Below are 27,366 nucleotides of genomic sequence, written 5' to 3'. Positions count from 1 at the left end.
TTATCAAGCCTTATAACAGCTTTTGATGTCCATACTTGCATTCATTCATTGAACACACATAGATCAAAGTCTCAATTATAAGCTGGGTTATGCAGATAAGATTAGGATCTTTTTAGATGGATGAGATTATATTATTTTTGTTAAATGTTGTTGCATGCGATAGTGTTGAGCTACATGGTATTTGCCTAAAGCTATACTTAATTGGGATCCTTGATTGGCTCGAGCTTCGACCATCAAATCCACATGTTTGGTATCTGTAAAGGAAATAATTAATCCTTAGAAATGTGTGCATTTTAAATCTCTCAGTCATTTCAGTAAAAAAAATAAAATCCATCCTCCATGATCGATTCCATGATTATATATGAGAAAATAAATTAAAAAATTACAATTAACAACTAAATCTCTCAGTCATACTAACGCAGGTCGGCTACCATTTATCTCCCAATTGATGGTTGGATTTGTACTTGTAGAGCAACAAATTTCCAACTTGCATTGTTGGAATCTCATTAAAGTTATGGTCATGATTCTCAAGAAACAACTTTATGACCATTTTTAAATGTTATTACATCTTCTAATCTCGCATAGAAAGGCAACAGTTGAAAAAGATGCATCTATTTCATTGGCAAAATTCAACTAAAATAACCACTGAATTAAACTCAACACAAAGATCAAATCATGTTGCTCTAAGCACATCATAGACGCTCTCGATATAGAAATAATCGAAAGCAAATGAAATATTTTTTTTTTCAAAAAATTTACATGAAAACGCAGCATGAAAACACAACATGATACACTACACTACATGGATGTGAGATCGTGTTTGTATCATGCTGCGTTTTTAATTTTTATGTAGTATATCATTTCTCTTTTGTTCCAGACGTGTTTGATCAAAAATTGTGTCAAAAAACTGCATACATGATCAATTACAACAGAAGCCTGGGCATTCTGGCAATGGTTTCTCAAATCAACTAATCGAATAATTGTTCCATTACATACGATACAGATTTAATGGAAAAATGCTGATCTTATGCACATCCTCTGCTATTGTACAAATTCATTAACATTAAGGAAATTTAAATAGAATTTACAGTAAGTAAAAAGTGGCTTAGCCAATTTGTAATATAGTCAAGTTAAGACATCAAAAAGAATTTACATTCTCAAGAAGCATCATGATTCCAACCATCGAGCTATTTTTGGATTGTGTATCACCATTAGATGGTCACAGAGCCTGATATTAACTATGATAAATGAGCAAATGAAACAATTGGATAAGATAAAGGTCAAGCAAGTTACATAATCATGCAACTTAAATCACTAATTCTCATGATGATTGTCACTTCTAGCCTACTTCGGTGCTAATCTAAATACTCGGCTCAATACTCATTAAATGAGTGCAAAAGCCAATAGAATAATCATCCAGGCAGTAATGTGACGATAAGTTGAGAACACAAAAATCTCACAGACAACAACAGTTCGAGAAAAAATTGGCAAACTTCACAGACATGGAAGCATTCCTGCATGATCAGAATATACAATGATGGTAATGGTTATTCAAAATAGCGATGTAGGAAGAGACAGAAGCATTAGTTGTTATCTGCTTTTTGTCTCCTAGATGCGTGTGATGATTCCTCGCTGATGTCTACCATCATAGATTGATGAACAGCTTGGTTAATTAATGATGTGGATTCATCAGGATCCTATAAACGTCAAGGAAAATTAGAATGAGTGAAGTAAACATACATAATACATATAGACAATGGATAAAATGTCCCATTATACACATCAAGTGCTTCATATGACAAATTGACAACTTAGCCGGATACCTAACCAGAGGAGGTTATAGAAAAGCTCCTGGTCAAAACTTTCAAATGACCATGTATACATGCATAAAATACCATGTATAAAATAGAAGCTTGTTGTAGACAAAAGTACAGATGCCAGCCAACCCATCTCAGTGCAGCAAGGGATGTGAGCTCATGTATGAGCCCAAGTCTCAGCTGCCCATGTGGCTAGCATAAGCCATTAGCTATTTTTTCATAATTTTTTAATTGGAAAAACTATATTACCCTTTTTCTCCCTAAACAAACTAAAATATGTATTAAATAAAAGAATTGTTTGAAGCATACTAAATAGATTTTTATTTCAACATTTTAGATTTATCATTATTTTTTTATCATTGATATATTATTTTATATTAAATTTGGCCCAGCCTAGAGTTGTGCTTCATTTGGCTCAATGCTCGATATCAACCTCTGTTGTGCCCAACACAACTTGTATGGAGCTGTGTCACTCCAGGCACAACCTGAACAGAGCTGAGTCATCTTGGGCCTATGTCGTGTATGGGGCATGCACAACCCATTGGTGTTCCTAGATTAAAGTCACTCTAGGTCCAACTTTGGATTTCTCTATGCGAAAAATCCAAAGAGAAACTAAAAGCAAGATACCAGACACATGAATTATTAAGCTACATTCAGCCATTGAAAACAACAACAAAAAAAGCCATAGAATAATTTTTAGGGCGTTAAGCCATTTGACTAACTGATTTTATAATAATTCACTCAATGTTGTATTCCATGTCAAAAAAATGAAAGCAAAAAACCAGGAGAATGATAAGCAAAAGTCGCAAGCAATCTATACCCTGAATTCAGATAATGAAACAGCAGCAGCAGGTCGCTTGTTAGATGCTCGCTTGCCAAGATTAATTTGCACAGAGATATTGGCTTGGGAAATATCAACACCGGAATTTTGCAATGCTTGAGTTAGTGTCGTCAAAAGCCTGTTAGCAAGAAGTTGTGGTTAATTTAGAGAATATGAAATTGCAGATTGGAATGCAATTAACCGAAATAAATTTTCAAAACAAATCACCTCAACAAATGCATGCAATATGCAACCTGACATCGTACAAATGAAAACAAAAAAAGTAGCAAGAAAGAAGTAGACCAGATATCAATGAAATCTATAATTACATAAACAGGATTAACATCAGAACTAAAATTATATATTGGAAATAGAAAGATATGATCTTGTTGAAGTTGAAGTTACAATATCCTACTTTAGTATATCTAACTACCAAATTTGTATGAAGAAATCATATAAGAGAATGGATGTGAAATAAAGAGGATGAAAGGAGTGACAAAAGATGAGCATAAACAACCAGCCTCCCAGAAAATAACTAGCCAAATGGATTCTTAATTCTATCTGAAAAAAAAAACTCACCAATAAACAGTTATTTGAGTGCATTGTAAATTCTATTACTAAAATATCCAACCTAACAAAAACCCAATACATACCCCTGTGAGTAAGCGGCAGATGCATTGAATGTGCCCTCATCAATTATCAACTCTTCTTGTTCATTCAGCATCGCATTACTCACAGCACAATCAGCCGGGCTGGACAGTCCTAACCAATATGATTGAGCTTGAGAAGGCATGTTGTCTGCATCTGAAATAAAACATGTGTGACAGCATACCCTAAAAAAGTGGATAATAAATTTGGCCATGATACATAAATTGAACTTACTTATAAATCCTGTTGCAGTTTCTGTTGTCTTGTAGTGCACACTGGGAACTAGTTCTGATTCTGTTGGATTCTGGGGATTTGGAAGCATAGCAGGTGCAACCGAGATGTTGCTTTCATCATACTGTCCAGAGAAAACAGATGCAGGCACAGAACTATTTCTTATGACTTGAGATGCATCAGGCAAACCATCTATGGTGACTTGGTTATTCTGTTGTACAAAAAAAAAAGTGAAAAAACTTCACAAGACAAAAATGAACAGGAACAATAAAATGCCCATTTCTTTGATTCTCCAAGTGAAAATTACCTGTGCATTTTTCCATAATGATCGGCAATAAAATTTCCCCTGGAGAGGCAAAACAAAAATGCCAAAAATTAATAGTGTCCCTATAGCTATGCATGCAAACCCATCTTTAAGAAAATGAAAACTAATGTAGGGGAAGACAAGAAACATTGCTGGGAGTCACTTGCTGTGAAAAAACATTAAAGAGAGATGATAAACTAATGGATATGGCCAGTGGTCTATTGACCGTGATGAAATAAGGTCACATCAACTAACAGTTTCCCCACGTACACAAAAGCATTTTTTGTTCACCTTAGTATGTTAGTCTCCAAGCAAAGGAGGGGGCACACACAAAGAAATTGGGTTGAGTACTTTACAAGACCAAACCCAAACCCAAACAGGAAGAGAAGTTGATAAAATGGTTGTTGCATCATAAGAAAATTGCTCAAGCTAAGGACGAATATTTCAGATCCAGAGTTCAAACTGAAATATCTTTGAACCTATTTCAGGAATTTTCTATTGTTCTAGTGTTCTTGGTTCATTCAGCAGTACACTATTTGAAAAACTTCAGCCTCATAGAACAGCTGTTTAATCACACTCTTATTCTGACTTTCTTCTTTTTTCACACATTCAAAGTTCATAAAAACAATTTACAGAATCACACACAGCCTTCCAACAAAGATTTTTTGTGACTAAGGTGGCAGGCAGACTTTGAGACTTATTTTTCATAATATACTCATGTTAAAAAAAGTATAAGCCAAAGTCTAAAACTGTTGATCAAATAATTAGACTAAAGTAGATGATATGATTTTAAGAATAAAAAAAACTGTCACTGAGAAACCCAGCTCCAATTAAATGTTTTAAGCAAATATGAATATACAGTCAGGAAGCCTATCAAATTATTACCCATGGCATTAATTTTGCATCATCATGATTCCATCCTGAGTATGAGGACTCATACTTTTGAATCTTTTCTTGTAAAAACCGTATGTATTCAATTACCTGTTATATGCATGAAGAACTATAAATATAAAAGCACATGGTGGAAGGAAAGAGAAAATGCTAAGCACTGGAAATATTTTTACCTCCAGAAGCAGTGATGCTTTATCTCTCTTCTGATTGCTATGAGGTATGAGTTCCCCGAGTATCTGAAATCTGCAAATACAGAAGATGTTTCTAATGCAATATAATTACCCACAGAAAAGGGGGAAACCACATGTCATCTGTTGCTACACTCAAAATAGAGAAATATTTTTAAAAGGATAAATTTCGTCAAGGAAGCTAGAAACACATTTGTCCCACTCCCAGTTTAATAGAATGAAGCATCCTAGTTGCCAATATTTCCAATTCAGGCCACCTAAAGTACCAAACAGAAACTTAAGCTACTATCGATTAATTCATAAGCAGAACACCAAAATGCAAGCACACAGGCCATTATCCTTTACTAAAAAATAGAGGATCCTCATGTGTTGGGGTTCACTCATGCAAGGTAGGGAGCTCCATTATTCAGAGATTGATCAAATACCACGTAGCTACCACCTTAGAACCACTCCATCTTCAAGATGTAAGAAAAATACTTCTGAAATGTATATCAGAAAGTAAAACAACATAACTCCAAATAACAACTAGCAGTGCATCGCAACTCTTTAGAATTTGACTATACAGGTCTTATTCGACTACAAGTTTTATGTAAGGTTACACTGTTAGTATGCCTACATCATTTTCTGGAAGATCATCCAAAACACCAAACAAGTAGAAGGTCAGAAGCAGAACGCCTAGCTACCTAAATAGAGAACTACAGTTTGTAGCTGCTCAAAACTTACAAAGCAAACAGTTTAGGCAAAATGTTAACTAGGGGCCTTAAAAAAAAGATGGATAATGTTACACAGGAAGTACACGTATGGTACCATTCTGTCTACTTGCCTGTCATTAATTTTGTTTCTTCTCCGCTGCTCCATTGCAGAATGTTTTGATCTTGGGCTACTGGGCAGGTCATCGGTTCCACTTCCTTTTCCATCTATTTTGGTCCCTAAATCTGTCGTCACCAACAAGGCGAGCATATGAACACATCAGTACTAATCTGACAGCCCCCAAGAGGAATCCCGCAAAATTATCATCTGCTTCACAAGCCCTCGAAACCTTTAACGTTACCACAAAGCACAAAATTTTGAAAAAGAAAATCTTAAGGCGAAACCCGAGGCTCATCATTTAGGTTCCATAAGCTGCAAAACCAGTAAGAAAAGAAAAAAAAAAGATCGCAAAGGGAACGAGAACCTTTATGGGAGAAGGGGCTCTCTCTCTTCCCAAACTCGCGATCATCGTCATCCTCTTCTTCGAATCCCCTACCGGATCTCAACGCGGCCGCTTCCATGGAACTCTCGAGATCCCTCGAGGAGAATAGACAAATTAGTAAGACGAACAACAAAACTATGTCATCGGCGAAGGCGGCCGCGTCGTTGGGCGGCGGCACCGCGGCAGCGTGACGGCCACTGCGCCGAAGGGAGGCGAAATTGCCTAATAAGAAATGTATTTTTTTTAAATAATAAAATTAAATGGAATTCGAGCCCTAATTCTTTAGTTGGACGTAGGTTAGGTAAGGTTTGGCGCTTTACCAAAAAAGAAAAAGAAAAAGGGAAATTTCCAAATATAGCAGCTAGCAGCAACATAATCCAAACAGTAGATTTTTTCCTCCCCCCCCCCCCCCCCCCCCCCCCCCCTTTTTAATTCTTAAAAATATCAAAATTTAACTATTTTAGACAAATAAATATCTGGATAAATTTGTCAAAGACAGATCTTCAAAATAACTATATTTTACATTGGCAAAATATCAATTGTGTTGGGATTCTGGTAGAGCATCCAAGTAAATTCTAAGATCCTTGAATATTAAACTGCTCGTGTAACTATTTGTTTAGCATACTTACATTGTCGAAACCCTAATTAGGCACCGAGCTAATAACGCGCAGCAATCTCTCTGCATCTGCTTCTCAACCTGAAAGATGAACTAGAAGACTAGAGCTAGCTAATCCACAATACTGAACAGACAAAATCAGATGATTCATAGTTTCACAGATCGATGGCTTTTTATGGTGGCCATGTTGCTCAGCTCCATCTGTTGATTCTCAATCCTCCTTAAAACTCCAGGCGACGTATCGTTCTCGACTGGGCGATGCCTACTTATTCTCGCGATTGCCTGATTGACTTCCCCTATCGAGGGACGGTTTCTAGGTACCTTGTGCAAGCACTTGTAAGCAATGTCAGCTAGAAGCTTTACCTCCCCTGGGCTGCTTCTTCCCACAAGCCTCTTATCGATGATCTCTTCCCAGTCGGCTTTGCCATCCTCACCTATCACTGCCTGACAAGAGTAAAATGCAGACAGTTTAAGTGATCGAGTGTGCTCTTGGCTGCGTTCTTTCTTTTTACATAGAGCAACTTACAAGATCGATGTAGTCCATCAGGCCTTGCTGTGGATTTATCGCTGTTATTAGTTCGAACAATATGATTCCCAAACTGTATATGTCACTCTTCTTTGTGAACTTGTTCGTGGACATGTAGTCTGGGTCCATGTAACCATATGTGCCCTTGAGACCTGACTTTCTTCCATCGAATGTATCTTCCTTGGACAGACCGAAGTCAGAAACCTGGGAAAATGCCAAGACTTGAAGGAAACAAAACCGATGCAGGATCATATCAGTTCAACTAACATGCAGAAATTTCTCACCTTGGCCCTCATTGATTTGTCCAACAATATGTTAGCTGATTTTAGATCTCGATGTACGACGGCTGGGACAGCCTGTGAGAAAATAATTGAAATGATTAACATGCTTGAGAAAGTAGCCAACACCTTCAAGTGAAAGAAAACATACCCCTTCGTGAAGATACTCTATTCCATGTGAGACATCGTATGCAATTTGCACTCTCTCTTCCCAGCTCAAAATCCTTGGCCCATCATCTGAAGTTCATGGCGTGTGTTCAATTGCATTCATGGGGAGATATTGGCATAAAATGAAACACCAGAATGAACAAGAAGTCCACAATCTATTTGGATTTAGTAAATTCTATGTAGAATAATTCGGAACTTACTATATAAGAGGGTAGCAAGATTGCCATTGGTCATGAACTCATAAACAAGCATGCGCTGACTTTTATCTATACAATATCCAACCAAATTCACAAGATTCCTGTGGTGCAACCTACTAAGTAGGAGTACCTAAACAGATAGAAGGGAAACAAACATTACAATCAATGTCTATAAAATGAAAATATAACAAAGCATTTCTGGAAGAAACTAAGTACTAAAATGTTGTGAGCACTCCATTAAGAATGGATATCAATACTAAAGGGTGACATACTGTACAACCACCGTTATTATAGATTGCATGATGGCATTTGGTGGTTGCGGGCACCTCTTGCTAGAGTTCAGATCTGTGAATGAAATGCTTGACATCTGATGAATGTTGTTGATTCTTAGGTTATCAAGTTGCAAGTAATCTCATCACGGATGATTTATAAAGGTTCTATATGTATCGTGGGATGGGATTTTGCAGGTCTGAGACAATATAGATGAAATGCTTTATATAGTACTCATGATAAAAACAAGCAATTCATATATATAGTAATCTCATCATGGATGGGATTTTGCAGGAATAAATAAAAATAACATGGATATATATAGTACTCATGATAAAAGCCAAACCTAGAAGTACCAATATGGGGACAATAAATAACCCACTACACCTAGTAAACTAGTAGCCTAACACTCCCCCTCAAACAAAAACTTGGCTACCATTTATATTCAACTTGTTACATAAACTAGAAAAAGCTCTCATACACATGAAAGGATAACACTAAGCAAGACCATAACTATAAAAACGAAGAACATAACTAAACAAAGCTCTGAGATATATTCATGGAGCACAGAGGTCTGGCAGTCCCTTCAATTCAGACAACCAGCACATGAATAAGAGATAGAAATAAAAATAAAAAAGATAAAATGAGAAAACAAATCTATCAAGTGAACTTCTTTCTAAAATGCCAAATACAGCAACACATGATAGCGTGCTTGAAACCATATGGGTGATGATCATGTGAAATCCAACCCTAGCAAGGAGGTTTTAATGCCAATGTTAAGTTTGGAGAAAGAGAATACTCTTTGGCATTTATTATGAAATAACCATTACATGGGTATATATTCAGCTCATGATAAAATCCTAACACTGAAGGTACCAATGTGGGATTGAACTCGCTACACCAAGCAGATGTTATGTGCTCCCTTCCCTTGTAACCACCAAGTGTCTCAGGCCAAGGCATCTAAACCACGTTATTAAGTTCTTTTTCATGCATTTATTGTCCCAAAAACTGAGTAGAATACCTCTGTTTGGAACTCCTTTTCACCTTGGCTTGAATCACTTGCCAGCACCTTAACAGCCACCAATTCCCCTGTAGGCATTGTAGCTTTATATACAGGCCCAAAAGATCCCTGCCCTAGAATTGTTGTAAAATTTTGCGTGGCTTTCTGAATGTCCCTAGTTAATACAATAGAATCTTGATGAAATCATATCTCCAAATGATTTAGCAATTGCATCATCAAACTGCTATTTTGTTGTCATATGTTACTGAAAGAAAATGATTTTACAAACACCTCTATAAGAATATGCATAAGTATTGATAATGCAACACAGAATTCCGATTTTGATATCATGCCTATCAATTATACTATGTATCTGAGACTGAGTACAAAATTTTAGAGACAATACAGTCTCCCGAAAATGATAATCTAAGATTATTGTTACTGACTCATGTAGGAATTTCCTTAATTGGTTAACAATATTAAATACTCCTTGCACAATAACATTTACTGTGAGAGAGTAATACTGACATTCCGTAATAGTTTAACCTTCTCATTAAACAAATTAGATAAAAAGAAATATAAAAAATCACAACATGTAAATATAGGCTATGCTGGAATGACAGCAGACTCAAAGTATGAAACTAGTATTTGCCAACTCTCCCGGACTATCATTATATGACTGGGCATTGAATTTAGTGAGCTAAATTGATGAAACAGAATGTTTACTATTTTTTTCCCAACAGAAACTACATCTTGATTGGTGCCAAGAAACACTACAGACCCAAAGTATTAAAAACATTGTTTTCTGGGAAAATGTTAAACAAGGATCAAATCAGATTCCATGAGGAGCACATATGGAATATACTGGTTCTTTGAGAGGCCACATTATCCCCAAATTATCCAAAGAATAAGAAAGGATGATTTAATCTTTGAATGCTAATTCTCAGGCAGTTTAAGCTATGAAGCATGCAAATGTGGCAGCCTAAATAATCTATATGAATAACAACTGTTTTAGGTGATTGAGTTCAGTTTTAGAAAAGTACCACCATACAAGCTAATTGAGAGAATAAATGCAGTATGAACAAACATGAACAAATAACTAAGAAATAGGAAATTTAAAATGACTGCGTACTTGTAAGAGTATCTTGGAATAGCTGAAAGAGAAGCAAAAAGGTCTTTATTTTGTTGTGGAACATTCCTTTTTGCCATGTATTGCTTGCTGGAATCAATGTTAGAAACAGAGATTGATGCACTTGAATCAATGCTTGTGTTAACACCATTTGCACGTATAGGAAGAGTTGCTATGCTGACATCTTTGGGATGAAGGTGGCCGCCAGAACGCTTTCTATAGAGCCTTCTAAAAATAAATGCACCACACCCTATCAAAATCCCAATAGCAACACCTACGGAGACCCCTATAGTGATTTTCAACGTCTGGCTCCTCATTTAGCAAGACCTTTAGATTCTCACAACAACATAGAAAAATTTGAAGACCTACAATGCAAAAATATACATATATATATAAAGTTTTTCATCTGACCATGCGTTTATAGAAATTACGAAAGAAGCATAATATAAAGTTGTTCATCAAGCCATTTGTTTATGGATATTAAGTAACAACATAAAGACAGCATAAATCCCAGCAATTTAGGGCAACAATATTACATAACCACTATCCGTATTTTTTCAGGAACGCTATTTTGGCATATAATATTAGCAAGTAAAATGCAAATAGATCACCCAAGTAACTAAGGAATTTACATAAGATTTTCTATACGTGGAAAAGGAAGACAAAGGCCAAATGAGGACTACCCTAAATGATCTGCTACGCACCCACAGAGAACTAGCTCAGCAATCTGTCACAACAGACTACAAGAAATTGGTTGGTTTTATCACTTCAAAGGGATGCCTAAAGCCTTGTAGGAACCAATAACAACGAGAAGAAAAGCAAAAAAGAACTAAAACCTTACCAAACTCAAGATTCAACGGGATGGTCGAGGCAAGGACACTGTACAATTCTCGAAACCATCCAAGAAAGAAAAAGGTAAGCCTTATCGCCAAAACCCAAAATTTTACCCAAAAAATCAGCAAAATGAAATCGAAAGGAAAGCCAGACCTAATAAATCGACACGAAGCGAATTACAGGAGATGGGAGCTAAACCCCCCTGTCAGCTCAACATCGAATACGCATCACTGGATCAAAGTAGTCGAATCCCACTTCGGATTTCTCGCCCCTCTTTTCCGCATCAATCTATTGGTGAAGAACAAGCCGAGGCGATGGATTCGATCGGAGCGTGCAAGAGACGACGGAGTCCAGGGAAAGAGTACGACGAAGAACAGAGGTACGATGTAGTCGCAGATCAATTTAATGCCTTCCGACCCTGCGTTAATTTAATCGAACCGGCCGGTTCAGACCGGGCCTAGTTCGGCTTTACTTACAGGTACTGGTTAATAAAAGAAAGGTCGAGGGAACATCAGAAACGAATCAACGTTTGCCTGCGGAGTAGTTATTAAAATTTATTTGTTTTAATTGTATTTTAAATCGCAATTGTGAGACCTGCTTGGTAGATTTGGTCAACGGCTCCCAGTCAACAAGGGATATTAGAAAAGACAACATCGTTGACTTATTTTAGTAGGTTTATATATCATGTTGAACATCGATCATCCTTCATCTCTAACTCCATTATTGATTGGTGGCCAACAAAAATCTCTCTTGTTCTTTGTGTTCGTTAAGTCATCATTATTCTTTGAGTGTGGATTTTAATCATGCTAATTAATTCGAGGATAATACTTCAACTCAAACAAGTTCTTGGTGTAAAGATCAGATAACAACCTTATTGCTATAGCTCCATTTGCTTCAACTTACAGATCAAAAGCACAAGAAGAAGAAACTTCATACCAACTTTTGTAGGGTTAGAAGAGATTAAGGGGAGAGTTTAGAGTGTGAAGAAGTGAACTTTCTATACAATCCCAAAATTAGAAGAAGAAGAAGAATTGTGGAAGAATTTACAAACAAACTGCATGCAACAAGTTCACATATCGATTGAACTGGGGTGACTACTGGTGTCTTAGCTTCTTCTCAAATCCTGAAGCATTATAAACTTGTTCCTTTCAGCTGTTGCAATCTCACTGTCATCTACAGATTGAATCAGTGCCAAAGGAAGAAGAGGCGTCTCGGACTTGCTCCTCCCTGCCCCAGTCATGACGCATATATCATTCTCTTTTAATTAAGGTGGCTAATCAAGCTTTGTCACCCACATTCTCAGTGCAGCAGCATCAGCATTTGTAGGTACTAAGCTTGTCAATCCACTAATTGCCTCGAGCTTATTGGTCGTGCCATAATTAATCAGGTCTTCTTCCACTAAAGCAAGGCCAAAAGACTACATTTTTTTTTCTTTTTCTTTTGGTGATGCATTAGCTACCCATGTTAAAGCAATTTATGGCTATGGATGAGTGTTAAAGAGTCTTTTGGCAGAGGCAGTGGTCCAATGCAAGCATAGCAGCTTAATTATTGGAGGTGGGAGAGTAAATTTATCCTCGAAGAGGCAATCCTATTGGTCTGCACGCAGCACATCAGTAAAAAGGATGTGAGTCCAAATGAGAGAAAAGTTGCTGGTGTGGGTTGGTAGTGGACTCTGTGGGGACGACGATCGAGATTGCTTGCTATCATGATGGTGTGACTTCTTGTTCAAAGAAATCAATAAACATCGACATGTTTTTACTGAAAAAGTGGTTAAGTGTGACTCCACTTTCATTAAGAGTTTAAAAGTTTGATGGAGTGTTCTAACCTGATCGAAGAGTCAAGAGCATAGCTAGGTTCATTCTTATATGATAGTTTCAAATACCTCCTGGATCAAGGTATAGATACAGCCAAGAACATGTCTGTGGAGGGCCTTGGGACACAAATCTTAACATAAGCTGTGAGTAGAGTAAAATAAAGGGAGATTTATTTCAGTCTTTGCCAAAGCTGATTTGCCAGCTGAGCTTTGCTGTGGGACTGATCTGGTGCTCCTGCATGGCAGGCAGAGTTTGATAGGGGCTTTTATTCTCTGCACTCCTTTTGTCATACTCATTGAGGGCAGCCATAAAGCATTGAGCATCTGCAAAAGCTGTGATCAACACAATCTTCTCATTACTTATGATTTAATGGGGGTTTTGTCTTTGTTTAACTCATTCTGAGCAAAATCAACAGGACTGAGTTGATGAGCTGATGGAAGATCCTATGAAAGCACTGAAGCATGGTTTTTGTTCATACTCAAATGTTGTTGAACTGCACTATTTGGAGGTTTATGAAGCACAAAAAAGGCAGCTCAGATGGAATGGGGTAGAGGATGTCGACTCATGTCCTAGCCCGTACCCGATATTCCACGATACGTCGGTCACCATCTCCACCCCAGGTGGAAGACCCAATCAGTGTTCTTTCTTCAGCATATATTTGCTCAAGATAATGCACCAAGCTTTATAGTCCTACATCCTTTTATGTGTCCCTTTGAACGCACTCCCATTTGTGTGCTTGCTGCAAAATTGTCTAAGCACTTTGGCTCGAAGTTGTCGGTAGACTTTTGGCAATCAAAATTTCTCAAGCTACTAGGAAGGGATCATCTTGTTGAGTAAATAGAAGAAGAGACAATCACAGAATGAAAAACAAACAAACAAACAAACACTTATCTATAGGATGAAAGATTGAAATATACATTGATTGCTATTGTTAACTTGGTATCTTACTAGTTAAGATACAGCATTAATATCTGGCCATCAGGTTGAATTATCATTTATCAGAAGCTTTTTGGAGCAAGAAATGGAGTCAAAAGGAGAATGATGGTGGTGGTGTCTGAAAACAAGACAAAAAAGCTCGTGTGCCATCAAGTCAAACCATTCTTTAGATTTCCTGGTCTAAGCTAGATCTTGATATTCAGTACAAATTTCAATTCTTTAGTCAGAGAAATAAGAAAGATGATAAGCTGTAATTGAAATATTTTAATTGCAGCTGATTTGAAGACAAAGCTCAAAAATGGGTTGAACTTAATCACTGAACAAGGATGAAACAACAAAATCTCTGCTACTCTTTTTGCTTTCTACAACACTTGAATCTCATGTTGAAAAACTCTTCATGGCTGAAAGCAGGCACCCTTTAGCATTCGCTCACCGACAATCTTTTATTTTCTGCAAAGATAAGATTGCATAGACTGACCCCCCCTTTATGTGCCCTATGTTTGCAAGAGCCTCATGCATTGGTGACCATCTATACCATTTATCTGAAATGTAAGAAGATTCAACAGACATAAAAGAAAGATCTCTTTTAGACCTTTGAAATAAAATGCTCTCTGATTTTGGTACCACATCTCAATCTACATACTGCTCTTCCATTGTAATGATTGTTCCTACAGTAGAGAGCATCTTGTGTATCATGTTTGTGGTGATATAGAAACCGATGTGCCAGAGGAAGAAAATGACACAAAATCAACAGAAGAAGTAGCCTAACAGAAACAATATTTTACTGGAAGAATATGTCAAAAAGTCAAGAAGAATCACCAAGGCATGAAGCTTAAAGATTTTGCATCAGATTAGCAGTGGCTAAATGAAGCAAACTTGCAAGCTAAACCAATGAAAAGTTAACAAAATTAATAACTTAATTATAATGCTAAACTACACGCAAATTGTTTCGTCTCAGACATGATAAGAATGTTGACATGGATGTGGTGAAGTGGAGCTTGCATTTCATAAAGCTAATCAGCATCTAATACATATATCTATAAAGAAAAAGATACAGCATTAATTTGAGATGATGTTAGCAATGTGCAGAAGCAACCTGCCTCCTAAGAAATTCCAAACCGTAGATCATCGATCGAGAATGTCATTGGCAAACATCTTAATCTTTCATTGATGAAGAGCATAGATAATATTATAAGTTGGGCATGTTCCTAACTGAGCTACAGTAAGTTTATTCCACAATTGTTTAAGAAACTTGGGGTACTTTTGGCTGCCAATTATCCATTCCATTCGAAACCAAGGAAGTGGATACATGATAATTGACACTATTGTCTTCTCTTTAGAGAAAGTGCCCTCAATTGCGTCACTCATGCTGAATTAAGCCATGCTCGTAAAAAAAAACAAACAAAACAATCAATCAATCTAATAATCCAGCATTGCTCTCTTCTTTTCTCCTCCTTGCTCAATAATCCACTGCGTGAAAGCGAACCATGCTTTTGTGTTTTAGTCCATGATCGTTGCAAGCATGCATGATCCATCATCCAAAGTAAAGTAATTTGTCTTCCTTCTTCTTGTGATAAACCTAAAGTTATGCCTTGATTGCAGTGACAACAAAATCCTGGCCCTTGCTTCAGCAACTACTTTAATGGTAACATCATCAGATACATAATTGTGTGATTGCCGTCGACGTTCCATTATTCTTACGCAACGCCTGAATGTGATTGAAAAGTCACAGTTGATACCCTCCATTCTCAAAGTGAATGGAATGGCTCAACTGATTAAAGATCTTGAAGCAGCAATGAACCTTAAAGAGTATATGATTTTGTTCGTTTTCTAGATCATATTGAACAGATAGTCATTAGAATAACACATTGTTTTGTTTAGTTTGATCTAGCTCAGCTACTGTTGCGTGAGATTATTGTCCATGTTCCTCCTTTCCACGCACCTTTTCTCAAAAAAGGAATGCATCGATTGCATGTGTGCATGCATTATTTGCTTGGCATCCATCAAGCATTCGAGAGAGAGAGAGCTCTCTTTGTCTTTCTTCCCTATAAATTGTCCCTCAAACCCTCCATGCTTCCTTCCACTTGTACTCAAGCATATCCAGAGCTCGTCGTGATGCATCCGGGCGAGGTGGCCAGCATGCGTTGCCTCTCACCTTCACACCTTCCCTATTTCATGGCTGGCAACGGAAGCATCCCATGCTTCCACTTCACTGGCGGCGCTCGCTTCGGTTGCCACTCTCTGGACCAAGTCCAGAGCTTGACGTCGGCGCAAGAACTTGCAGGTCCAAACTCCGGCTCTCTGACAGCGGAGGAAGAGCAGAAGCTGAGCGCTGCGGAGGAGAGGAGGAAGCGGAGGATGATATCGAACCGGGAGTCGGCGCGTCGCTCGCGAATGCGGAAGAAGAGTCAGCTCACCGGGTTGTGGTCGCAGGTGGTGTGTCTCCGGTCGGCCAACTGCCGGCTTCTTGATGAACTGAACCACGCCATGAGAGAGCGCGACGAGGTCCTCCTCGAGAATGACCAGCTCAGGGAACAGGAAAAAGAGCTGCAGACGAAGCTCGAGAGCCTGCAAGCTCGGCACGGAGTCGTCGTCCCGAACGACCAAGAAGATCTATGCGAGAGCTAAGCAGACGTAGGATTTTTGTGCTATTAATTTGCTCTTCTTTTTTTTTGTTTCCTTGAGAATTCTATCCGATGTCAGCCGAATCAGCGAACGACAAGTTTGGTGTTCATCGAATTAAGAGGTCGCTGGAGTTGATTTGGTTTGCAAATCCTTGAAATGCCAACGAATAATCAATCTTTGAACACCGAGCATCGCAGACTGGAAGCGAACGATCATGTCTTATCCAATCTGAGGCACCAAGTCAGTTACCTCCTCGATTGAATTAAAGTGAGATTGTATTCTTATAAAGCCTCTTTATGAGAAAAAGGATCGATAAACTTTTAAAGATGTGGAGTGGTGTTGTTGACTGATTACACAATCGATCCTATCTTTTAGATCAGTTTTTCTTTAGGTTGATCATGATGGTTCAATAATACATATGAGCTAAGTGGATGTCCTCTACCAATTACTATATGAATAGATTATGATGTAGATATCGAGCTTACATCTTTTAGATGTTTGAGAGTTCTTCACGACTCTTGGTCGAGAACACAATAATGTTTCTTAAAAATTGTTTGTCTTAGTCGATCGATAGTTCTAGTTGAAGTTTTTTGCTGAAGCACGCAACAAGCTTCCAGAGTGCTGTGCATGAGATTTGCCAAAAAAAAGTAGTCACATAATTTGGTACAAAAACTAAAATGAACAAAAATACATGGATAAACAATTATTCCATACTATTGTCTTAAAGCGATAATTCAGTAAAACAGATCACTAGAAGCAAGTCACCAAGACAACACAACAAGTTCAAGACATCAACTGCATGAAATAGAGACGATGAAAGTAAATATTAAGACGACAAAGCAAATCACATACTTACTCCTCTTCAGATTCGGCATTCTGGAGCCACTCAACGAAGGGCTTCATGTTCTTCCAAACAATGGAACTCTTATTTTTGCTAGCGAGGCCTTCTTCATACCACTTCACTATGTACTCTTCCTCCAAAATATCTCCATCGTAGAGGGATTTCACCACCAGAGCAACTTCCTTCACTGCATCCCCACTGCATTTCTCACAGAACGCCCCAATAGCCTGCAGGAGACACATCTGGGATTCCTCGCCCTCCATTGCAGCAACAAGGTAGTTTTTCTTCTTATCAACCTCTTTTGCAAAGCCTTTACCAATACCCTCAAACAGGGCTTCAAAGAGTGCGTCCATTATCTCTTGTTGTGAACCAGTAAGAGAGCCCAAAAAGGGACCAAGTTCACTAGCTTTGGCCCCTTTCTTCAGCATACCTTTGATTTCTGAAATGAGTGAGTCATGGGTGCTAGGTTTCTCCAGTATTTCAGCATCCAATTTTGCAGCCTCATTTTTCTTCTCTAGATTTGATTTATTGGTTCCCTTGCTAGTCGCATCACTAGTGGAAAGCATGACCATTTCTGCAGTAGCAGCGCTAAGTTGTTCCTGGATGCGCTGGCGAGCCGCTTCAGCAGATGTATCAGTTTGCCACTGGATGCCATCATCATCACCGTCGTCATCACCATCCTCATTGTCATTTACTGGACTACCAGGAGGAGAAGAATGTTCTTCGTCTGAGCCTTTAGGCTTCTTCTTAGATGCAGCAGCACGTTTTGAGTTTTCTCCATCCTTGGATGATACAAGGCCTTTCTTCTTGGTTTCTTTCTTCAGCTTTTTCAGTTCATCTGCAGCTTCCCCTTCCTTGAGCCTCTCTTTCTCAGCACGTCTCATTGCCTTATCTTTTGACTTCTTCTGTTCTGGAGGATTCTTTAGAATGAAAGTTGTGAGCTTGTCTCTCATGTCAACATCAGAAATAAATCCACAAGCAGCACATTTGAGGGTGATCATCTGGGTTTTTGTGATAGTGATGTCCGTTTCAGGATTACCACACCCGTAGCACTGCACATACTTCTTGATGAAGTTCTCCAAAAGGCCAGCTAACTTGGCAGTGTCATGAGCTCCATTGACAAGTGAAATGCCAGTTTTCTCATCAAACTTCGACTGGGCACCAAGCTCACAGCCAAAATACTTGGTTGTGTAAGAGGCTGGTCTGTGCAAGGCCTTTGCAATGTCAAGCATGTTCACAACATTAGTCTTGATACCATTTCCACGACCTTCTATCTTGGTTATCATTTTTGGCATCTTATAACGATAGAAGGCATCATCACTGTTTGAAGCACCTATATTCTGCAAAGCCATCTCTGCTAATGAAGACAATCTACACACTAATGTCAGATAATTGAAGTAGAGATTAATTTTCTATTTTCCTCAAAGCTGTATTGAGAGAACACTACAATGGAAAATTGCTCTGAATTGGCGTCTTGGTTTAGATTATAAGTCTCTTGGAAAGGCTCAAGATGCAAATAATCAGATTTTTCTGAAGAGCATATATCCTTTTTTCTGGACGTAGGACAGTATTCTCCAAGTAACCCAATTGATCCCAAGAAGAGAGAGTCCCTTGCAGACATAAAAGTTGCTCTACACTTAACACCCTCCACTTTGATTGGTGTGCCCAAAGTAATTTTATCTTCAGTCAAACTTCAAAAAAAAACCTGTTTAACAGAAGACAAGTGATGAGGTTGTAGATATGGTAATTTGCAAGCTCCATTAAAAAAAGACAGTAAGTGAAACCAAACGAGATATAGTTGGCAGAAAAATTGCTAAACAATACTCAATCATAAACTTGGGTTATCCTTAAAAAAACATTTAGTAAACTACTTTTATCACTCATCAAATGTAATCAAATTAGATGAAACACTGCTAAGTTATATTTCATGTGCCTGCTACTAAAAAATCTTCTTTTATTTTACCTGCCATACTTGCACCATCTGCAATGGTTGCAAGATCAGCCAATAACATCGTCTAAGGTGACAACAAATGGGAATAAGGAAGACAAAAAAATGAAGAACAACAATACATTTAGGGTTTATATGAGAACCTGTGAATAGAGAAGAACAAAGAAAGAAGCAAAGAAAGTGAAAATGGCATCGTTGTCTTATGAAATTGTAAGGGAAAAAGAATAACAAAAATGGAACTAAAATCTTTGTGTCCTTAAATAGCTTCACAAATGGATAAAACAGAATTCTCTACTTCCTTTCCAAGACCCACAATTCAAATATAAAGTTCAGAATACAAATAATACACAAGGAATTGTAATTACACAATTTTCATGCATTCCAATGTCCATTTAAGAGCTTTATCTATTTTTTGTGACACAAGTCACAAAAAATTTTTACTTGAACAGTATGGATTGCCTATTTTCCTTTCATTGAAGTTCCCATTTTAATTAACATATCATCCATAACCATCATTTTATTCTCCATAATTTCTTACGCCATTTTCTATGGCTACTCATTTTTTTAGATTATTTAATAGATTTATATTGACCCATTTTGTCCATAAGGATTCCACCATTCCAACCAAATTACCTCAGTTGATCCAAGGTACCCTTGTGCTTGAAGAACTTATGCAGTGTTCGAATTAGCATTCAATTAAAGCAATGACAATTGTCTTAGTTAACAACATATAATCCATCTGACCTACACTGTGGCCTCCTTAAGAGGGATATTGTATAACTATAGTTCTTTTTTATGAACACAAAAGAGTTTGAAGAAAGTGTGTTGACAAGAATTGGCAAAATTACATCATTGTATCTCCTTTATATTCATCTATAGCAATAAGACAAACAATAAAAGAAAGAAAGAAAACATAATAAATAGATGGTAAATAATCAAAAGCTCGACTTGCAAGGAACAATAAATATCATCCGCTGTGAAATCAAAGAACCATAAAACAAATACTGTGTCATTCATTATTATCTTGAATAACTAACAAACATAAAGCCAAGTATTTTGTATATCAAAGACATTAAATTTATTGGCATTATTACGCAAAAGGCATAGAAAAATATTCCTATTATGGATAACAGCAATCTCTAGATAAGCTATAACTAAATTATAAGGTACTTAATTTGTTTTGGGAAAAATGTAATTATGAATTCACAACATAGAATTACACAAAATGCTAAATTTGTAGTTACACTTGTTGAAGTGCATCAAGATACATAAAATTTATCAAATCTAACGCAGTTCTTAATTAAGCAAGCATGACCTTTTGCAATAAATGTAACACAACCAATGTAACAAAAGTACCTCCCGAACTTTTGCTGAACAATTACAGAAAACAATATAGCATTTTATAAAAAGAAGATCGAGCTAAGTTACAGAAGCCGAGTAATGAACATACAAAATGAATCATCTCAGTCAACAAATATTGGCGAGGAGATATATATACACCCACAGTAACATTGCTAAGTTGGATTAGCATGATACATTGGCGAATTAAGGAATACAAATATATCCAGCAGGCGAAGAATCATAAAACCTTTGTCTCAAGCATCAGTAAATTAAAGGTCAAATTTACCCACTACAAACATATCATTCTATCACAACATATACATGTTCCCCACATAAATCGACCACAATTAAATTAATAATATTTCTCAGATCCATTCATGACTACATAATTCAGATTAATATATGACAATAACCTAATCAAACCGAAATGAATTCGCAGATCTGCATAAGAAAGGCTATCAAAGAACAGCGTTAAAGAGAAAGATCCAAATCTTAAAGCAATCAATTCAGATGAGCACGATCGAGCACGAAAACAAAATCCAAGAAACAAGAAGCAAAATCAAACGAAAATCAATTGAACTAAAGGATCAAATAAAACAAAAGAAGAGAAGGAAGAAAGGAAAATACCTAAGCGAGATCGCCGCCTAAGATCTTCCGCAAGGCCAATTGGGAAGGATAGGAACGAAGGAAATGTGGGAGGAGACGAATATATAGAGTGAGGGAGAAGACGGGAATGCCCTTAAGGAACCCTAAGGACCATAGATATTTGATGCGGAACCGTCCACGCGAACCGCATAAAGATTGTTGAGCTTTTCCACTCCGCGTGCACGCTCCTATGCGGGAACAGATTAACCGTCCATTGTTGGATGATGATGACGGTGTCTAAAAATACATGGCCAGTTTCCAAATTATCTTTTTTAATATATATATTTCCTTTTATTAATATTTTTAAATTATTGGAAAAGATTATTTGACAAGCAAGATTAGTCTTTAAAGTTCAATAAAACAGTAGTTAATTATTTTTATTGAAATGTTATATATATATATATATATATATATATGTTAGTTGATTTAGCAGAATTATTGAAGTAGAAACAGCTTCTTGATTTACCTCCTAACGAATTTCATCTTTCTTTACCTCCTAACGAATTTCATCTTTCTTGTTTCATGTAAGGTATATTATATCGTAGTACCATAATAAAATCTTCACTTTTCAATAAAGTAATTAATAATTCTTCAACGTTTGTCCTCCTTCAGGAAAAGCTAATGTTAATTTATTCTTCTAAATTCTGAATCTGTGCTCTTCACAGGCACTTGCACAAGAAAGCTTCTGAGAGTTTGAACTAGAAACAAAGTTTTGTTCAGCACAAAGAAAGCTTATAAGACAATTTGAACTGAAATTGCAATCTCCAAATGGGTCTACATTGGATGGCAATGAGATGAGTTTACTTGAGAAAAGTGCAAGCTAAGAATAAGAAAACATAAGCTATCAAAGAGGTCAGCAGTTCAAGAGTCCATGTCGGAGGAAGAACTGCTGGAATCACTGGAACTGCAATCGAACCGACAAACCAGCCGAGCACCAAAGCTGCGAGTCTGGAAACAAGACAGAGAAATACTCAACCTAAGAACAAGGTCTCCAGCTGTTTAAGGTGTGTAAGCTAAATATGAGCATTTACCCAGTTGCTGAGGCTCTCAACAGATTTTTCATCTTGTCATTGAGGAAATAGATACAGGACAGCAGGGAGAGTGCAACCTGTGCAAGAACAGGGAATCATTGTCATTTGATCAGTAAATCAATCTTGCCACCAGTTTCTATATACATCAGGCATTCTATATATGTTTTATTTAAAAATAAAATAAAATTTCTGCTGGTATAGAAGTATTCTAGAAACAATCTCTCTTACTTTAAGATTAACTCTTCTACATGCCCAATAATGGCTAAGTGGCATGGAGAAAACTTACATCGACTTTGCTGAGCATCTGATGAAATGGGGCTTTATGGTTATGTTTAACTAGAGGTCAAAGTGAGATGGTTTTGCTTTAACAGGTGTCACGTTTCGATTTAACTAGCTGCCACAATTTTGTTTTAACAAGTGTCTAACATATAGTGTGGTGATCTGGACATGCTTCGAAGTTTAAACACAAAGTATAGATCAGACAAAAGTTTGTTTTAAGTAGAATGTAGAGATGCATAATTGAGAACATACTTGAAAAGCAGGGCCAGTCTCGGAAGAGTTTGTTACACTCCAGACTGCCATGAAACCAAAGAGGAATAGTCTCCTCAGAATCACATCTGTTGTAGGAAGTTCGACATACTCTAGCAATCTTTTTATCCATGGCGGCGACTCCTCTACTTGCTGTTTTAATCTGCTTTTCAGATTGATTTTTGACTTCTTGCGCTTCCAAAAACTGGCCATAAGTATCTTTTCAAAAGCAGCTTCAACAGACTCATAACTGCTCTCGTGCCCACCATATTGTTTCAGGAGGAAATTTCGAGCCTCTAGGATTTCTTCTTCAGAAGCATCACGAGTCACTCCAAGACGTTCATAGGGGTCCCATATGTTCATTCGAGGAAACTTGGGAACATTTCCTTCAACAAAAGACATTGTACTTTATATTGCATATCTTAGTAGTATATAAAGATAATGTATTACAATGCTCGAGATCATCAATTATTATAAATTAAGAAGCACAAACTTAAGTATTAGTACACAATTAATATGATCTATTTATTACATTGGAAATCGGATTTGTTAATTTGAAAATTATACCAAAACAACCATTAACATAAGTTTCGAGATTTGATTAGTCACCACCAAGGTTCATCAAAAATTGATCATTTAACACCATTAACCACTAGATATACAAATATAATGCACAAATTGACAAAGATATTCTTTCATTGTCTCTACTTGAACATGCAATTAATTGGTCCATCAGCTCTTTAAAAAGAGGAATTAATATAACTTTTTTAGAAGTGACATCAATGAAGCATTGATAAATTCTATCAAAATAGTCTTTCAGGAAAGTCCATAAATTTGATACTAACATAGATTAATTTGGATGTTTTTATTTTGACTCAAATACTTATGCAAGCTTTCAAGCATGTACATATTGTGCCTGCCATATCCGTGTTGACCAGCAATTCATTTCAGGTTGTTATCATATGTTGGTTATTCATATTCATTTCAATAACAGACCCATGATATGCATGCATTGTTCAATTTTCATGAGATTTATTTAAACATTTGGTCATGAATCTTAATGAAATATAACTTACCAATGCTTTTGCTATTTGACTGAGACAAAATAAATACACAATCTTGTCTTATTTCTTATCAACCAGAAATGAGCAATAAGCAAAAAAAAAAAAACATATGTTTTGTTTACTTGGAAGAGAAAAAACTCATAAAATATGTCCATGGAAAATTCTTTTCCTAACTTTTAAAATGATTTTTTTTTTTTTGAATGCTTAATTCTTTTATGCCAAAAGCCTAAGTTTGAGGCTCTTTAGATTTAACTTCTGAACATATATTGACGACCTCTATTGACACTGACTAAAATCCTGAGTCTCTGAGCACCTTTTTAGACTTTCATTTATGTTTGATCCAAATCTATTCAAACCTTGAAGCCCTTGTATAGCTAGTTCGGCCTCTGTTCAAGCTACTCCCAACCAACTTCTTCCTCCTTGCTCCATTTGAGCAGAAATAAGACTGAGGAATTGAATGGAATTAAATTCCTTCTTCCTCTCCTCTTCGTTTTCAAGTAGAGAAGAGAAATTGACAAATTCATTTCTTTTCTACCTATTTCACTCTACGTAAACGCACCATTAGTGAGCCCACTTCAGAGCTTGTTTCCAAACTCTGTTCTGTTCATTCAGTAAAAACTACACTCTTCTATAGAGCATAACTGACGTATGATATTTGGTTAAACTGGTGTAGATGTAGTGGCGTCTTCATCGATCAATTATTAAACCTTGAATTCATTAAAGGACAATAAATTCATGTCCACGGGACCAAAACAACATGTCCATTCACACTGAATCTAATCAATTTTTAGGCATCTGTCATTTCTCCTCTTCGGAATGTCAGGAACGACGCCGCAGATTATCCACTCATATCCCAATAGCAAGGTGCATGACGCATAATTAAAAAAAGAAGCCATTTTGCTCACCGAAATCGTAAGCCTCGCTGCCGCCACCGCCGAGAGCGACATCCATCGAACATCTGGTGATCCCGGCGCCGAATCTGCGAACCCCACTCCGCGCGCTACGATTCCTACAAAACCCACCGCAAGTATCCAACTCTCCACCTCTATAAATGAACATGTAAAAGGCAAGAGGAGCGGCGGCATACGAACCATGAGGCATGGAGAACGAGAGGACTCGGCTGCCGCAGGCGGTGAGCCCAAATCCAGGTGCAATTGCAGCAACAGATCGCAGGACCGGGGAGAGAAAGGGCGCTCATCGCTCGCCCCTTCGCTCTCTCGAAGGCGAGGATAACAGAAAACGATGGCAGAGTGGAGATTGGGCTCACAAGCCCAATAAAGGCCCACGATATAGCAATTAAGCCCAACAATAAAATTTTTCATAGAAATTCAAACCATGAATATTTAAATAAATTTTTTTATTTAATACAATAAAATCAACCATCTAAATAGTGATACGTAAGATAATCAAGAAATTAAAATTGATCATGATGAAAAAGGGTATTTCGAATCCTTACCCTCTTTTAACCCTTGCCCTCTTCTGCAAGTCGTAACCAACTCAACTATATCTTCTGCAAAGATAACACATAATTATCATCGAGCCATAATTAAATGGACCAAGGACCACAATTGGATGAAAATCATTTCGCCTCCACGATCACTCTATTGAATTTAATTTAATGATCCTTCCTTTACAATTTTCTTTTCTTGTGATATTTTTTAGCCTTTCGGCCTCTACCAAATTAAAGCACCCTCTTTTTTCCTTCTTACGCATTCAATGCATTTCTCCCGATTATTATAAAATTTAATTATTATACTTTGAAAATTAGTAAATATAAAATTTTAATATATATACATAACTAACTAATTAATTAATTGTCATTTTCCGCCAGCAGTCCTCTTGCCTAATGAGTACGGCTCAGAAATAAAAATAAAATATTACTTAAAAATTAATTAGGTTTAAAAATCTTTGACCGATAAACAAAATCTTTTGATGAGGTCGAGAACAACTCACCCATCACATGGCCAAGCCAACCATGATCCAAGAAATATCGAGTCACTGGGTGACGGATTTTATCTTTTTGTATAAATTATAAAGTGTCCGCTCGTGTAGTGGTTAACTATAACTTCTTGATTTAGTTCTTCATAGATAGTCGTGGAACCAATTATGTGAGATCGCTGGAGTGACAGATTCATCTAAGCATATGAACTTAATAAAAAAAAACCCTAGAGATAGATTCATTAGATTAGGCATAGGTTGATTATCAGAGATTTTCTCAACTTATTATGTATCTAATTTATCTATCATCTGATTGTGGAACGAAGGAAAAAAAATTAATTACATGATTCAAGTGTTAAAATATATGAAATAAAGTGGTGGTAATTGTTCTTGGGAAAAGGAATTGATTGGCGAATTATATAGTTCTTTTGTCACATTCAAGAATATAATAAATGTGATTAAAAAAAAAGAAAATAGCACGTTTTGGATCAAATAAGCAATTTTAAAATATTTGATTATTGTCATTATGCCTTTTTTGTCTTTCTTGCTGACAGATCTTTTATAATAGATAGTGAATTAATATTTGTTTAAAAAACATTCTTAGAATGCAGCTTCAATATTTATGTTTGCTTTTATTTTTTAAATTATTACTTAACATTTAATTAATATTAAAAATACCTATTACTAAAAAAATGTAGTTTTTATCAAAATACCTATTTGATCTTTTAAATTACCATCTAAAAACACTTATTTGTCAATAAACTAACATCTAAAAAAGTTGATAAACACATTTTAAAAATATTATTATTTTTTTTTATTAGCAATTATTGAGTGGGGGCAATGTTAATTTATTTGCATTTAATGGGAAATTTAACTTCATTTCCATTTGATTGGGATGGCATTGAAATAGGGAAACCAGGTGAAAATAATTTCTTCCTCCAAAAAAAAATTAGTAAAATACCCCTTTTCTTAAAAAAAAATCTAAACCTATAAATAAATCAAATTAAATATATATATAAATCATAAGACGTCTCTTTATTTTTAAATCAACATTTCATTTTAATTTTTTTTATCAACATATCATCTTAATTAGCTCCATTATATAAATGACATAAATATCATCTGATATATTCATAGCAAATCATAAGTTAAATTATGTTACGACAGTTAAGAAATTATAATTATTATAATATAAAAATTAAATTAAAAATTTAGATGGAAGATAATAATATTTAATAATATTGAAAAATATTTAATGATAAATAGTGAGATGGAAGGGACGTGATTTTGTTAATTTTTGTCAAAAAAAACTGTAAATAAAATTATACATTTCCTTAACACTACCGCTGAAAATATTTAAATATCTAGTCATTAATGGCAATCTTTCAGATATCATTTATTTATTATTAAAATGTAAAAAAAAAATTTATCAACATCTCATCTCATTAGCTCCATTATGAAAATGACATAAATATCCTCTGATATATTCATAGCAAATCATAAGTTAAATTATGTTAGGACAGTTAAGAAATTATAATTATTATAA

General features: G+C 36.3%; 5 protein-coding genes across 6 annotated transcripts; 1 reads left to right on the top strand and 4 right to left on the bottom strand.

The window, feature by feature from the left end:
- Positions 1 to 1,271: 1,271 nt before the first annotated feature.
- On the bottom strand, positions 1,272 to 6,272 carry LOC141814809 (transcription factor BIM2-like). 2 transcript variants are annotated; one of them, XM_074702757.1, is made up of 9 exons: positions 6,074 to 6,272; positions 5,723 to 5,834; positions 4,885 to 4,954; positions 4,706 to 4,801; positions 3,824 to 3,862; positions 3,520 to 3,727; positions 3,291 to 3,441; positions 2,638 to 2,776; positions 1,272 to 1,697 (listed from the first exon to the last, which is right to left on the bottom strand). In XM_074702757.1, the coding sequence occupies exons 1-9, from the start codon at positions 6,168 to 6,170 to the stop codon at positions 1,584 to 1,586; spliced, it is 1,026 nt and encodes a 341-aa protein (XP_074558858.1). In that variant the 5' UTR covers positions 6,171 to 6,272; the 3' UTR covers positions 1,272 to 1,583. The 2 variants fall into 2 exon arrangements, with proteins under 2 accessions (XP_074558858.1, XP_074558859.1); XM_074702758.1 differs by lacking the exon at positions 4,706 to 4,801.
- A 368-nt stretch (positions 6,273 to 6,640) lies between these two features.
- Positions 6,641 to 11,428, bottom strand: LOC141814392 (calcium/calmodulin-regulated receptor-like kinase 2). The gene is made up of 8 exons (XM_074702350.1): positions 11,263 to 11,428; positions 10,279 to 10,640; positions 9,168 to 9,321; positions 7,880 to 8,006; positions 7,663 to 7,748; positions 7,518 to 7,589; positions 7,234 to 7,437; positions 6,641 to 7,151 (listed from the first exon to the last, which is right to left on the bottom strand). Exons 2-8 carry the CDS (start codon positions 10,590 to 10,592, stop codon positions 6,855 to 6,857), a joined length of 1,254 nt encoding a protein of 417 aa, XP_074558451.1. The 5' UTR covers positions 10,593 to 10,640; positions 11,263 to 11,428; the 3' UTR covers positions 6,641 to 6,854.
- A 4,386-nt stretch (positions 11,429 to 15,814) lies between these two features.
- On the top strand, positions 15,815 to 16,704 carry LOC141815678 (basic leucine zipper 43-like). The gene has a single exon (XM_074703630.1). The coding sequence runs from the start codon at positions 15,819 to 15,821 to the stop codon at positions 16,485 to 16,487; it is 669 nt and encodes a 222-aa protein (XP_074559731.1). The 5' UTR covers positions 15,815 to 15,818; the 3' UTR covers positions 16,488 to 16,704.
- Positions 16,705 to 17,157: 453 nt separating this feature from the next.
- On the bottom strand, positions 17,158 to 21,291 carry LOC141814937 (putative eukaryotic translation initiation factor 5-2). The gene is made up of 2 exons (XM_074702897.1): positions 21,242 to 21,291; positions 17,158 to 19,030 (listed from the first exon to the last, which is right to left on the bottom strand). The coding sequence occupies exon 2, from the start codon at positions 18,675 to 18,677 to the stop codon at positions 17,337 to 17,339; it is 1,341 nt and encodes a 446-aa protein (XP_074558998.1). The 5' UTR covers positions 18,678 to 19,030; positions 21,242 to 21,291; the 3' UTR covers positions 17,158 to 17,336.
- Positions 21,292 to 21,928: 637 nt separating this feature from the next.
- LOC141814612 (protein CHAPERONE-LIKE PROTEIN OF POR1, chloroplastic-like) lies at positions 21,929 to 25,104 on the bottom strand. The gene is made up of 5 exons (XM_074702551.1): positions 24,974 to 25,104; positions 24,788 to 24,891; positions 22,822 to 23,204; positions 22,291 to 22,367; positions 21,929 to 22,207 (listed from the first exon to the last, which is right to left on the bottom strand). Exons 1-5 carry the CDS (start codon positions 25,078 to 25,080, stop codon positions 22,060 to 22,062), a joined length of 819 nt encoding a protein of 272 aa, XP_074558652.1. The 5' UTR covers positions 25,081 to 25,104; the 3' UTR covers positions 21,929 to 22,059.
- Positions 25,105 to 27,366: the final 2,262 nt, after the last annotated feature.

Source organism: Curcuma longa, chromosome 21, assembly GCF_044706935.1.
Source record: "Curcuma longa cultivar G26 ecotype Majalengka, Jawa Barat chromosome 21, ITB_CL_G26_1.1, whole genome shotgun sequence".
Lineage (NCBI taxonomy): Eukaryota > Viridiplantae > Streptophyta > Magnoliopsida > Zingiberales > Zingiberaceae > Curcuma > Curcuma longa.
Note: the sequence above shows the minus strand (reverse complement) of the source record. Positions and strands in the feature narration are given on the sequence as shown.

Coding starts and splice junctions, on each gene's coding strand:
- LOC141814937 (XM_074702897.1), bottom strand. CDS start 18,677: ATGGCTTTGCAGAATATAGGTGCTTCAAACAGTGATGATGCCTTCTAT.
- LOC141815678 (XM_074703630.1), top strand. CDS start 15,819: ATGCATCGATTGCATGTGTGCATGCATTATTTGCTTGGCATCCATCAA.
- LOC141814392 (XM_074702350.1), bottom strand. CDS start 10,592: ATGAGGAGCCAGACGTTGAAAATCACTATAGGGGTCTCCGTAGGTGTT. Junction 9,322..10,278: donor ATTCCAAGATACTCTTACAA/GTACGCAGTCAT, acceptor TGTATTAACTAG/GGACATTCAGAAAGCCACGC. Junction 7,438..7,517: donor ACAAATCAATGAGGGCCAAG/GTGAGAAATTTC, acceptor GCATTTTCCCAG/GTTTCTGACTTCGGTCTGTC.
- LOC141814809 (XM_074702757.1), bottom strand. CDS start 6,170: ATGGAAGCGGCCGCGTTGAGATCCGGTAGGGGATTCGAAGAAGAGGAT. Junction 4,802..4,884: donor AAGCATCACTGCTTCTGGAG/GTAAAAATATTT, acceptor TGCATATAACAG/GTAATTGAATACATACGGTT. Junction 3,442..3,519: donor AACTGCAACAGGATTTATAA/GTAAGTTCAATT, acceptor GTTTTATTTCAG/ATGCAGACAACATGCCTTCT.
- LOC141814612 (XM_074702551.1), bottom strand. CDS start 25,080: ATGAGCGCCCTTTCTCTCCCCGGTCCTGCGATCTGTTGCTGCAATTGC. Junction 24,892..24,973: donor CTCGTTCTCCATGCCTCATG/GTTCGTATGCCG, acceptor TGGGTTTTGTAG/GAATCGTAGCGCGCGGAGTG. Junction 22,368..22,821: donor AGACTGGCCCTGCTTTTCAA/GTATGTTCTCAA, acceptor GTTCTTGCACAG/GTTGCACTCTCCCTGCTGTC.